Here is a 14,705-nt window from a genome sequence, read left to right as displayed (position 1 = left end):
CGAAAAACATTTGCCATCTCTCGGGGGGAGATATCTCTCGTAAAAATAAGAAATATTTTTCATATTAATATAGGTGCGATTTGGTTAGGAAGAGAATTATAAACTCTCGATATTTTGTCGAGTGCAGTTTAAAAATTTTATTTTATTATTATTTACAATTGTTCATTCTTCTATCGAGATCTACGAGCTTTGAAAATATTTGCACTTATTTAAGTCCCGCCCTGTGTCTATCTATAATTCTTAATACACGAGATACCTATATATTCTATCGATATATCGATAGTTATCAATATATTAATAAGTATTATACCTACCAATAATTTTAAGGCGACCTATTTTTATTCGATATATCGGAGTTATCGATATATCGGAAAAAATACCATCCCTACCCGAAAGTACCGGGTTCGATCCTCAAGAGTACTGACTCTCTTTAATGAATCACCGTCTTAAGATATTTAAAATCGTTTTTAACATGACAACAAGTAAATCCTGCTAGAGATGGGCAAATGTATCGATAAATAGAAAATATCGATAGTTAAAAAATATCGACATTTTGAAATTACGATATTTCAGAACATCCCTACCTCTCCGTCTTCCCTATTTCTCTTCGGCCGGTCTTGCCGCCGCCTCCGAGATGTTAGATAAAACTTTATGATTGCTTCGCTGCCGATATTGCTACGGCGGGGCCGAATAATGGATATTGTTCCATTTTGTAAATTAAACAGTGAGGAGGATGAGGAGTAAAGAGAGGAGGAGAGGAACGTGCGACGTCCAGGAGGGATGAAGGAAGGTGAGAAGATAGAAATGGAGCGGAATAAATGTAATTTATTTTTGAAACTTATTGATATACCTAAATCTAAAAAATAAGATTGGGTAAGATTTAGAGATGGGCAAGGATTGAACGAGTCGTTCATTTGAACGAGTATAAAAAATGAATCGTGAGATTCGATTCACCGCTTAGAATACGGTTCATTCAATTGAATGGGTGACAGCACGATTTTTATTAAATTTTTTAAACTTTCACTGAAAAATGGCAGACACTCTAAACTATATTAAACTACAGATTGTTATCGTTGTCACGATATACAGGGTGGTCCAAACTGTATTTCAGAAACTTTGGCAGCATATTCTGCAGATAAAAATAAGTAAAAAAAAGTTCCTATAAATATATGCCCTAAAATGCTTAGTTTCGGAGATACAGGGTGTAGAAGTTTCATTTTTATTTTCGATTTTTTTCCAATAATTTCTGAAGTAACGTCAATATATAGATGAAAATTAGTATCTGGGAGTATTTTGACATGAGAAATTTGATTTTAACTGTTTTGAAGAGTAACAACTTTTCGTCCGTACCTGTATAAAACTATTGAATGAAAAAATATACAATTCCATGATTTTTTACGTAAAAAATGCCTCTTCATAAAAATCGCTACGAGCAACCGTTCTCAAGTTATTTAGAATGGAAATAGTTAATACATGTCATTATTGCCAAAAAAATAAACACGTTGAGTAGATAGTTATTTAACTGAAATGATAAATTTGGGAAATTTTAATTTTTTTAAATTTATGTTTTCATAAATTTTTCTTTGCAAAAATTTTGATAAAACAGTTTCTGTTGAACTTTTGGCACAAAAACATTTGAAATTTATGATTTCACTGTAATAACTATTTAGTCAACGTGTTATTTATGTCAATGATGACTGGTATTGATAATTTAGATTTCAAATATCTCGAGAAGTATTACTCGTAGCGATTTTTACCTAGAGACATTTTTTACGTAAAAAAAGTCGTAAATATAGATTTTTTACTCAGAATTTTTATACAGGTATGGACGAAAAGTTATTACACTTCAAACCAGTGAAAAAATATGTAGGTGGCGCTCTGTAAAAGTAGGAGTCATACTGACATCAAAATCAAATTTTTCATATCAAAATACTTCCAGACTCTAATTTTCATCCATATATTGACCTTACTTCAGAAATTATTTGGAAAAAATCGAAATAAAAATGAAACTTCTACACCCTGTATCTCCGAAACTAAGCCATTATAGGACATACATTTATAGAAACTTTTTACTTATTTTCACCTGCAGAATATGGTGCTGAAGTTTCCGGATTACAGTTCGGACCACTCTGTATATACAAAATACCTCCCGAATTGTCTCGTTATTTACACAGGGATCCATAAAATTTGAAGGAACAAGTCGAAAGAATTGAACCGGATCACAATGCGACTCGTTCGTCGTGAGGATTAATTCATTGCTTATGATACGATTCGTTCATTGTTGCTTATGACACGATTGAGCGGTGACTAGCACGGATCCATAAAATTAAAACGAAAGAATCGTAAAAAAGACTAGTAAGAATTGAATCGGATCGCAATGCGACTCGTTCGTTTCTATGGCTCGTTCGTTCCAAGAATCGTGAGTATTGATTCATTACAATACTTTTCGTTTAAAATATAAATATTAGAATTATAAACTATGAGCTTGGGTACCCGTTCCGGAATACAGTTCGGACCACCCTGTATATCAGTAATTATTGTTTTAGTAATATGTATTAATGTTTTTTGTTAAAATAAACAAATATGTGTGTAGTATCTTTAGTTTCATAAAATGTAGCACAGTAATGTGAAAACCGCCATATTTGTACCTCTACCCATAATAGGAAAATGGGACACCATGTACAGAAAAATTATTTAATTAAAAATCGAGACGATTAAAGATAATTAAATTACATCTCCGGACGCACGTTGCGAGATAAATTAAAGCTAAAGACGTATCTCGCACGTTCATCTGGCCTCCCACCACTGTTCTTCGTTCTTTAAAAATACATTTATACGGAATTAGATCAAGAGTGAGGGAGGGGGCAGGAAAAATCCCGATTAAATTTTCTAATTAAAGCAAAAATCGAGAACGGGGCACAAAGGAAACTAATCTCCACATCTGCAATTACCACTACACCCGCCGCCATTTCAATTACAACTTCGGATTACTTTCCGGATTCTTTAATAGGAACTCCGGAGCCGTCTCACAACACCCCCTCTTTTATTTCATCCCCTCCTTCCTTTCGGTCAACCCCCTCGATGAGGTGCCTCTTGACTCTTAGAAAGAAAAAAGGACGCAATTGCGAATTCGAATGAAAATTTGTTTGTGTTATCTGATAACAAACCGATCTAAAGTAGCGAAAGCAATAGCAAAAAAATCAAATAGCAGCTGGTTTTTATATATGTATATAATTTACAGGGTGGTCCGAACTGTATTCGGTTCCTGAAACTGCGGCCAGCTAATTCTGCAGATAAAACAGATAAAAATAAGTAAAAAAGTTATTGTATTAATGTATGTCCTAAAATGCTTAGTTTCGGAAATACAGGGTGTAGAAGTTTCATTTTTATTTCGATTTTTTTCCAAATAATTTATGAAGTACCGTCTATATTTGGATGAAAATTGGCGTCCTGGAGTTTCTTGATAGGAGAAATTTGATTTTGATGTCAATATAACTCCTACTTATAGAGGGCACCACCTAAATATTTTTTAATTGGTTTGAAGAGTAATAACTTTTAGTCCGTACCTGTATAAAGCTATTGGGTCGAAAAATATACATTTACGACGTTTTTTACGTAAAAAAGGTCTCTTGGTAAAAATCGCTACGAGCAACCGTTCTTAAGGTAATATTTAGATTAGAAATAGTCAATACATGTCATTATTGACAAAAAATAAACATGTTGAATAGATCGATATTTGACTGAAATGATAAATTTGGGAAATTATAATTTTTTAAATTAATCATAAATTTATCTTTGAAAAAATTAAGATAAAACAGTTTCTGATGAACTTTTGGCACAAAAACATTTGGAATTTATGATTTTAGCCTAATAAACTATTTAGTCAACATGTTTAATTTATGTCAATGATGCCAGGTATTAATAATTTAGATTCCAAATATCTTGGGAACCATTACTGACTGATTTTTTTGCAAAATTTAGACTTTTACATAAAGGTAACTGCTCCATAAATCTAAAATATTTTCAACGTTACAATGTTGCCGCATTATTTGAAAAGTGGTAGCATCTTTCTTATTTTAAATGGAACACCTGGTATACCGGGTGCGTCTCAAAAGTGGCTCACCCCTATAACTTCTTTTTTTTTCAGATAAAAAAAACGAGATTTGGTATGTTAGTATATGACATAAATTAGGATGGATTGGCGTATTCAATTCTTTTCAGCCGCTTCCTGTTTCACCCTTAGATTAACAATAAGTTTCGCCGGAAATGACTACAACTTTTGATTTTTAAACTGTCGGATTTTTTTTTACTTTATTCGATAGAAAATAACATTCTGAATAAAATGACATATCATATGTCAACTTTTGACATTTTCGCTTAAAACAAATTTGAATTTTAAATTTCAATCTAGAGTGCCACAGCTGTCTTAAAAATACTAATTTTTAATCAAGGAGCCTTGGAAAAATAAATTAAATCGTCTAATGTTTTTCGTATTTTGTCCTGGTCGATTAAAACATGCCCATATCGTATTTTTAATCATATCTCATTTTTTTTAATTGGAACGAGGGTGGCTCATTACCATATATTTAGAAAAAGCATTTTTTTAAGAATAATTTGGTACCAAACACTTGGTATTTCGAGTCAAATTGTCGTTATGAATCGCATCTTGCAATTTCAAATAAACCGTATTCGAAAATGTCAAAAGTTGACATATGATATGTCATTCTATTCAGAGTGTCATGTTCTATCGAATAAAATAACAAAATACCGAGGCTGAAATTTAAACTACACGAACGCTGATGCGATCACGGCCGCGATCACATGATCGCTCACGATCAGGGCAGCGATAACATGAGCGATCATTCTAGCACACATCAACGCGTTCATGTTCAGTGCCGTACCTATATGTAGTGCGCCATCCTGTAGGTATACATAGGTACAAATTAAAAATATGGATTATGTATACCGAAAAAAAAACATTCTTAAATATTTACCTACAATATTTTAACTTAAACAATAAAAATGTATACATATATTGTACTATCCAATCCAATTGCAACTCCAATTTTGTCTCAAACTTTTTATTTTTAATTCTATTATTTTTGTAACTTGGATCGGATAAATCATATAGAATTTTGTGCATTTTTACAGCCTAAATTAGCTGCTCTGTTAACTCCATTTCTAAATAGCAACAAGAAAACACACACAAAATATCGGAAAATTCCTATCAGTTGGGTCAATCGATCACGCGATCAAACTCGACAAGTTGAATCCGATCGCCACAGCAGAATAGAACGCCGCCAGGCCGCTTCGTTTCCAAAACTCGATCGCGCCAATGTGAAACGGCTCATATGTATTCTTCAGCAACTTTTGGCCGCGGCCGCGTGGAGATCGTGATCGCGGCCGTGATAGCACCAGTGTGCGTACAGCTTTAAAAATCAAAAAATGTAGTCATTTCCTTTGAAACAAGTGACCGAATAAATCCTAATTTATGTCATATACTAATATACCATAGGTTAACGGAAATCTATATGTTCGATCGGTGAAAATCAACTCATTCAATATTACACTGGGAGAGGCAAAAAAATATTTATTTCCGGTTGTCATAGTATTTTTTTATATATACCACTTTTAGTATGAAGCGGCAACATTGTAATACGAAAAATAATTTAGACAGATAGGAGCAAGCGCCTTTATACAAAAATCCACCATCGGTTCATGGCCGTGAATCATCCAGTATATTTCTCCATCGAAGTTTTCCTTCGTGCTCTGTTCTCTTTTGGGTGAAACCCCGCTTGTGCCGGCTCCGGGTTCGGCGGGAAACCGCCCGGAAAATTGTCAATTCGGTTTCCGGAGCCGGAGCGGCAGACGCGCGGAAATAATAAGAGCGATAAAGGGCGGAAGTATCACCTTCGAAACGTCGCGTAGCGTGGCTTGGACGGTCGGGATTAGGAAGGCAATTTTTTCCAGATCCATTTTTAAATTGAAATCCGAAACTGCTTTTATCCTGGGCGCCACTAAACAGAGATATGCTTCGGATTGATGTGTTGAATCTATAGGAAGTAGGCAGAGGATAGGAAAACAGTACAGGTTGTCCTAAATTACTTATGTATTAGTTAAGAGTCCATTTCACTAGTTCGAAAAAGTAGCAAAATAAGGGTTCGGCATTTAACGTTATATGTAAAACTGGCTAGGTATTTTTACACAAATGAAGAAGGAAATTAAATATAAAGGATTATATTACATCCATATAGTAGCACATTTTAGACAACTTCTTTATTTTTAAGATTTTGATGGTCAAACATCCACAAAATATTCCGTATGTTTGGACTAAATTTTCTCGAAAATAAAGATATAATTTAAAATTCTGTTACTATACGGAAATAGATTGAAGTTTTGTGATTACAGTGATATATAATTTATATGGTTTTGTAACAAATTGCCCGCTATTTTATGGCAAATGCTAAAAGTCTGCAAACCTTAATGAAGCCTTAATCAAAGCACGTGTGTTTGGAATTTTGGATGTGGCTTAACACGGCAGGATCGGACTAAAGCTTGATTTTCATGCATCCGTTGTCCGAAGATACGTTGATACGATATTAATTTTATTGGTAGAATTTAAAGACTTTGATTGGTTAGAAAGCAACGCAGTTTTTAAATTTATTGCATTTTCATGCCTCCGTTTATCGGATATAACGTTGGTGTTATTTTATATTTTCGCTTCTATAACTATTTTGCTATTTTACTTATATTTTTATTAAGGTTATATTAAATTTGCCAAAAAAGTGTCAAAACGTCCATTATCGTATGAACGGGTCCGTTGACGGGCTGAAGTAAAATATTTACGGATGAAAAGTGGCGCGAAAACGCTATGACCTATGACCAATCAGAGCACCGTCGGACCAACGTATCAACGTATAACGGATGCATGAAAATCAAGCTTGCCTTAGGCAGATTTCTGAAATGTAACATATATTTCCTTCGGTCACACACCCGCTTTACCTGGTCCCTGAGAGCGACCAGAACAGTACAGCGTAATAGAGTCTTAAGAATGTCTTTGGGTATGGGGTATGGCGCTCATGCTTTTGAACCACTCAAGCTAATAAATATAATATAAAAAGTAACTTATTTATGCAGAAATAGCTCCTTAATATTGAATTTGAATCAAAAGATTGCAAAATTTCATAGGGTAAAAATCTCCAAAAATTGCTTATGAATCTCGTTATGAATACATTTTCATCCTTTTATAGAAAATGTCACCACTATTTCACCCCCTTATGCGATGAATATCAGAAATCGCTTCTAGTGTTCAATTCCGCCGCTTAAGAAACCTCTGTGCAAAGTGTGTATTATAACTTCTTGTACAGATTTTATTTTTTTACTAATAATAATACAATATTGGAATGTTTGGAAAACATTTTGTATTTTTTTTACTTCTTAGTTAAAAATAACATAACTTGTTGATTAAATTTTCTAAGATTAAATTTGCAAGATTGAAAAATCAACATTTCTTTTTAATTTTCAAAATAAAATAACTCTGTTATTTTTGACTTATTTAACAAACGACAAAGAGAAAATATGTTTCTTTTATCGATATCTATCAGTCCTAAAAAAATTTACCCTCTCATTTATACCCTCCCAATTAAAACTTCTTTTTCGTAATAAAATGTATATTTACTTTTATAAAAACACAGTAAAAAGTTACAAAACTTTAATAATTACACTGTCTCCAGAATTCAGTACAAGGTCATTGTCAGTGAGCCTGCAACAAAATTAATATATAATTTTCATTTACTTTACACTGCAATAAAAAATAAACCTCCTGTACATGTTTAACTTACCCTTGAGTGTATGCCAAGTTCACACTTGGTATAACTACGGTATAATTCTGGTCCAAACTAACAGTCAAAGCTTCGTTTCCAGTATTGAAGTATAGCCTGTATGTACTTTGGTGTGGATCATCCAAAGCCTTCTGCACTTCCAACAAGCGATTATTCAGCAAACTGTTGACAAAGATGTAACTCGAATTATATGCGCTCAGTGACGCTTTCAGCTGAACCAAGTCAGTGTAGACGTGATAATGACTCCTGCTAGCCAATCTTTCTTCCTGCAAGTTTGTTTCCAAGTATTTCGAGCTGACTGGAAGCCATGTTGGTGCACCTTCGTTAAACCCAGCGTTGGTAGAGTTGTCCCACTGGAACGGAGTTCTTTCGAAGTCTCTCGTGGTTTCGTTGAAAGTTGTGCAGTTCTTTATCGCACTGGGGTCTTGACCTTGCTCACAAGTGACCTCTCCGTTCTCTTGACCGATTTCTTCAGCCATGTAGGTGATAGTTACTCCGTCGAGGAAGGATATGAGCATGTTGTAGGCGTCTACTCGGGATTGGCCCACCTTTGAGGCTACTCTGTGGTTGTCGTGGTTTCCCGTCTATAAAAACATTGATTTAGGTTCAACAATTAATTCAATCAAACTTATTTTGGAATGAGTTTCAGATATAGGCTTGAAATTAATATACAGGGTCCGGCAATAGTGCGTCGGGCATCTGTAGCTCCTAGAATAAAAAACTTGGAAATTTTGTTTAAGTGCAAACCTAAAGTATGTACTAGGATGTATTTCAGGAAAATATTTTAACTTCTATAGGGTGGCTCAAAAAAGTGAGAGTGGATCGGCATTATTTTTTTTAAATGGAACACCCTGTATATTATTGCATTTTTGGCTTCCTGTTAGATCACTTTACATAATCCTAAGACATGAGCAAATATATTTCAGAGATATTAATAAATACATAAAAATTATATATTTTTTAGCCTTTCTTAAAAAATTATTAATAATACAAGAACTGTCCTGAAATCAAAACTATATTAGATAATTACTTTAGATGGTCTGTACTATGGAAATCGTAAATCATATAGGATGTTCAAAATTCTACGCCAAACTTTCTAAAATATAAAATAATTTTTCTTTGTTTTTTTAAATGGAACACCCTGTATATTATTTTTTCAATAGATGGAGAATTAAAAAATGAACATTTTTTGCATTTAGAGTATTTCAAAATGTTTAACAATTTCGCAGATATTCCCGGTTTTGTATTTTATACGGCATTTTCCACAGTAAATTTTTATCAAAGCCACCCAATGATTTTTCTCTCGTATACCATTGAAAGCGCCATATGAAATAATACTGCGTGTATCCGGAAAACTATTAAAATTTTTGAAATACTTTAAATACAAAAAATATTCATTTTTTAATTTTCTATCAAATAAAAAAAGAATATACAGGGTGTTCCATTTAAAAAAACGAACAAAAATGATTTTATATTTTTGAAAGTTTGGCGTAAAATATTGAACATCCTGTATGATTTACGATTACCATATTTATAGCAAAGTAAGAACAGACCCTCTAAAGTAAATATCTAATATAGTTTTGATTTCAGAACAGTTCTTGTATTTTTAATAATTTTTTTAAGAAGTGTTGAAAAAAATATATTTTTGATTTATTTTTTAATATCTCTGAAACTATCGAAATAGATTTACTCATATCTTAGGATTATGTAAAGTGATCTGAAAAGAAGCCAAAAATGCAATAATATACAGGGTGTTCCATTTAAAAAAAATCATCCAGATCCACTCACACTTTTTTGAACCACCCTATAGAAGTTAAAATATTTTCCGGAAATACATCCTCATACATACTTTAGGTTTATACTTAAACAAAATTCTCTAGTTTTTTATTCTAGGAGCTACAGATGCCCGACGCACTATTGCCGGACCCGGACCGGAATTTTTGAAAAACTTTTGTAATTTTCTGTGTTGAATAATGAGGAGGAGTCTATTACTTTTTTCCTTTGCAATAAGATTCGAAAACGATTTGGTTTATATTTATTTCTTTCGTGTGTAGATCTGAAATCGATAACTTTGATTCGTCTGGCTGGAAAATTAAAAAATATATTTTGGCGGACAAAGTTATCAAGGTTTTTCAAATACTTTAATTAAAAAATAATAAAAATATCAGTTCAATGTCAACTTTGTCCGTCAAAACCATAGATAAAAGAAAATAATCTTCTATTAAGATAGACATGAAACTTAATAGTAAAATTTTGGGTCAAAGCGCCCCTCCGTGTTCTTAGTAGAGACTACGTTTAACCCAGCGCCTTCGCCTTTTCTGTTGTAAATATTTTTTATGTTTATATTTGATTTCAAAGGATTTAGTTTTAAAGTTACACTGATATATTAGTATATCAGAGTAACTTTAATAAAACATAAGAATATATATATTTTACAGTTTATTAAATATAAATTTTGACTACAAGGTAGAAAGTAAATCACAATATTTGACAAAACTTATAAGTATACCATTTTTATAGTTAATAAATAATAAAACTATTTCTGACTATGATATTTAAAATTTAGATAGATAGAATATTAAAAAACATACCGGTATTTGCAAACGCAGGCCCAAATTCAATAAAAACCAAAATTTTTCCTGCGAAAATCGGGCTTTTTTTACAGAAAAGGTATTTTTTGATTTATCAACAATCATTGTCAAGTTGACAATATACAGGGTTTTTTTCTAATTAGTCTAAAAAATTGTGGTGTGATTCCTCATGTCTTCTTAAAACAATTTTTATATAACCATTAGGTCTAAAGTACTTCCTTTCTGATCTACAGCGTGTTAAAAATTAAAAAAAATCGATATTTTGCTTAACATAAATGGTACAGTACTGCTTTTTTAAAGAAAATATATTTTTTTCTTGACTGGCCATCCTTTTCAACAAAATTGATCTTTTGAGTTTTTCTTGTTCATCAAACGGTTGCCGAGAAAAAAATAAATATACTTATTAAGAGTCCGCCTTAAGCCGTTTTCTAACGATTTTTTATTTTTTAGATTAGTTAGGAAACACCCTGTATATGCATATCACAGGCAACCAAATAAACTAGTAACCTCTAAAAATTATTTTTCCTACCATTAGCGACGTACCGTGTTTTTAGTGAGTAGTAAATTATTTTATCAAAATTTCACCATATAAGTGTCCAGGCAATGGTCAAAACTAATTATTCAATTTGGCAGTTGGACAAATCACATACAAAGTGGTCGATTTCATTACACTACAAATGAATGAGAAAGACCCAACCGTTTTCAATTTTTTTTCGTAGAGGAAAAAAGGGGTATGACTCTGCACAATCAAGCAACACTGAAAGTTACAGAAGTATTTCAATAGTACCATATATTTGTTGGCAAGTCAGAGCCTAATCAGCAATAGTATGAATCAAATTTTGGAATACACTAATTTATAAAAGATTCTTACCAGCCAATTGAAGGTGTAGATAGAGGGAAGGTTTTGATACCAAACGGTGATGTCTGATTGGAGGTCAGCAGCTGTGGTATTCTCGTTGATACCCAAGAAATAGAAATTGAAGGTGAAATGAGCGCCTAAGACTGTACCGTTTTCGTTACCGTAGTATTTTACTAGATTTTCCATATCACTGGAGCATTCCGTCATAAACATTCTAAGAAAAATAAGGGAAATATACCTTTAAAATAATCCATAGTTGAGAAAAATGCTATCTAAAATCTAGATTTAACCCACCCTGTATAAACCATTCAATATAATGTATTTAATTGCATGGTATAACCAGTACGTTATATATTTTATCTACAAAAATAATTCTTAAAATGTGCTCTACCATTACCCTGCTGTTTTTTAAAGAATGATTGGAGTAAAAATCTCAAAAATTCTGAGATAACGCTTTTTTGGAATACTGGTGTTACCATACACACAGTCAACATATCAGTTACTTACCTGGTGTCACCCCCAACAGTATTGGTGTAATTGTCAAGATGAGTTCTCCAACTGTAGACCAGCTCGAATGTTTCTGGCTGATCTTTGGTGTAGATGTGATTAAGGTAGTTCCAATTCGTGTCGTCCACTCCAGAATCGGGTACTATTGGTTCGTCTCTCAAAAGTTCGTCCTCGTAAATATGAGGAACTGCGTCAACCCTAAATCCGTCTACGCCAATGTCTAACCAGTAGGTAAGAATGTCCTTAAAAGAAAGTTTAGTTTGTTATACCAAAAAATATATAAATATAATATAATTATACTAAAGTTCTTATACTAAGTAAAACATTAATGAAATATATAGGGGTGAGTCAATAGGATAATAGGGGATAAGTGCAACATAGGGGATAAGTGCAAATATTTTTATGAGTTTATGAGTAAAACACTTTTATGAGTTTTTTTCGCAAAAAAATTGAAAATTTGAGATTTTTTTAAAAAAAATGTTAAAAAAGTTTTTTAAATTTTAGTTAAAAAAGACAGTATATTAAATTTAGAAAAAAGAAACCCCCAAAAGTCCAGTGGTTCTCAAAATTTAAGTAAAGTATCATTTTTTTTTTAATTTTCAATATACCTCGGTTATTTTGGACTAATCTGAAAAACGGTAAAGATAAAATATGTTTCTTTTATAGATATCTACCAGCCCTGAAAATATTTGCTCTTTTTTGAGACTCACCCTGTATAAATTTATTATATTTAAATTCAACTCAAATGTGGCAACATTTAAAAAATGCTATAACCTAATTTATTAAACTTGTATAAAAAACTTCAGAGAAATAAGTAAAATTAGAGACTCAAAAAACAAAAAGGCAGTACATTAAATTTACAAAAAAGCCCCAAAAATCCAGGTTCTGAAAATTTAAGCAAAGAATAATTTTTTTGAAATTTTCAAAGTAAAATATCTCGGTTATTTTAGACTTATCTGAAAAACGGTAAAGAAAAAATATGTTTCTTTTATCGAGATCTACCAGATCTGAAAATATATGCACTTATTTGAGACTTACCCTGTATACATTTATTATATTTAAATTCAATGTGGCAACATTTAAAAAATTCCATATACATGGTGTCCCAAAAATAAGTGCAAGTATTTCAACTGGTAGTATAGTTCAACCCTTTTTTTTATTTTTTTTTATATTGGGCAATTCTTGTCCGTTGATAAATAAATAATAATAATAATAATAACCCCAGAAACACAGGTTTTTTTCGCGAAAAAAAATTGAAAATTCGAAATTTTTTGAAAAAAAATTTGGAATTTTTTTTAGTTTTCAGTTAAAAAACATAATTTCTTGATAATATGGCAACATAGGTAAAGTATTAAATTTACAAGAAAGAAAATCCAGAAAAGATCCAGTGGTTCTCAAAATTTTAGCAAAAAATCATTATTTTTGGAAATTTTCAAAGTAATATAACTCGGTTATTTTGGACTTATTTGAAAAAAAAAAAAATATGTTTCTTTTATCGAGTTGTACGACCTCTTAAAATACTTGCACTTATTTCTGGGACAGCCTGTATAACCTAATTTATTAAACTTGTATAAAAAAACTTCAGAGAAATAAGTAAATATAGAGACTCTCTAACATTTACGTAATTATATTAGTCTACGTTTACTTATTTTCCTGAGAATAAAAGTAATAAAACTATAAACAATAATTTAAAGAAAACAAATTAAATAAGTTTATTATTGTTACCTTCATTTCTTGTCTCACTTTTTCACTGCGATAGTTTAGATCTGGTTGCTGAATGGAAAATTGATGGAAATAGTACTGTTGTCTTTGTTCGTTCCATTCCCAGCCAGAAAATGACCACAAACTAAGCTAAAAAAGATGACCAAATTGTGGAAAAAATACTAGTAATTTTATCTGCTAGGAAACGAAATAACTTACCCAGTTATTGGGTGGTTGTCTCACACCATCATCATCAACATATCCATCATTCCACAAATAATAATCTTCATACCCTTCCTCCCTTGCTACAGACTTGTTAAACCATTCGTGCAGGTTACTCGTGTGGTTCGGCACAAAATCCAAAATAAGCTTCAATCCATTCTTATGAGCAGCCTCCAAAAGCTCTTTAAAATCGCTCAGATTCCCATATTCTGGTGCAATAGATCTGTAGTCGCTAATATCATACCCAGCATCCACCATGGGTGACTTGTAGATAGGCGAGAGCCAGATGGCATCAACTCCCAGTTCAACAAAGTAGTCAATCTTTGAGATAATACCTTGTAAATCACCGATGCCATCGTTGTCGCTGTCCTTGAACGATCTGGGGTAAATTTGGTATATAACCGAGCTTTTCCACCAATCGGGGCCAGTCTTGGTTGCTTGGTAACTGTATACCAAGACGGAAAGGACCAGGAAAGTAAGCCTTACAAGGACCTTCATGATGAGGACTGGTTATCTTGTCTAGAACGTGCAAGGTTTTATACTGACACTTTAAACTTATCTGTGAGTTAAAAATTTCGCTCTGCAAAAAATATAAAAATTATTTACATGTTTATCAAAGTATGTTTTTTTCTATTTATTAAATTGAGATATGAAATTCACGCTCAAGTGGTTTTGGACTTGTTCAATTTAATGTATAAATATAATGTATGCTTGTTGTTTATACGAGGCAAGTCAATTTTATTTAAATAAAATAACAGGTCATAAAATAGGTAGATTTGAAACAAAAAAAAACTGTTTTTTAATATGCAGAATTATTTTAATTTACCAAACTATTTCTTTTATACACTCATCGGCACGAAAAACGGGCACCTTAAAATTTCGATGTATTTTAAAGTTTTATATACAGAGCGAGTCTAAAATAAGTGCAAATATTTTCAGGGCTGGTAAATCTCGAAAAAGAAACATATTTTCTCTTTACCGTTT

At 32.1% G+C, this 14,705-nt stretch overlaps 2 protein-coding genes across 3 annotated transcripts in view; one reads left to right on the top strand and one right to left on the bottom strand.

Annotated features, from left to right (window-relative positions):
• The window catches only part of LOC115888243 (LIM domain only protein 3-like), a 109,633-nt gene that overhangs the window by 25,860 nt on the left and 69,068 nt on the right, over window positions 1-14,705 (top strand). The gene's annotated exons all lie outside the window — the stretch shown is intronic.
• On the bottom strand, window positions 7,650-14,252 carry LOC115888240 (maltase 1-like). Its single transcript, XM_030907899.1, has 6 exons — window positions 13,719-14,252; window positions 13,524-13,649; window positions 11,799-12,040; window positions 11,304-11,505; window positions 7,842-8,425; window positions 7,650-7,762 (listed from the first exon to the last, which is right to left on the bottom strand). Exons 1-6 carry the CDS (start codon window positions 14,217-14,219, stop codon window positions 7,702-7,704), a joined length of 1,716 nt encoding a protein of 571 aa, XP_030763759.1. The 5' UTR covers window positions 14,220-14,252; the 3' UTR covers window positions 7,650-7,701.

The sequence above is a fragment of the Sitophilus oryzae genome, unplaced genomic scaffold (genome assembly GCF_002938485.1).
Source record: "Sitophilus oryzae breed Bouriz unplaced genomic scaffold, Soryzae_2.0 scaffold_690_pilon_pilon, whole genome shotgun sequence".
NCBI classification, from domain to species: Eukaryota; Metazoa; Arthropoda; class Insecta; order Coleoptera; family Curculionidae; genus Sitophilus; species Sitophilus oryzae.
This window is presented reverse-complemented; position numbering and strand designations above follow the sequence as displayed.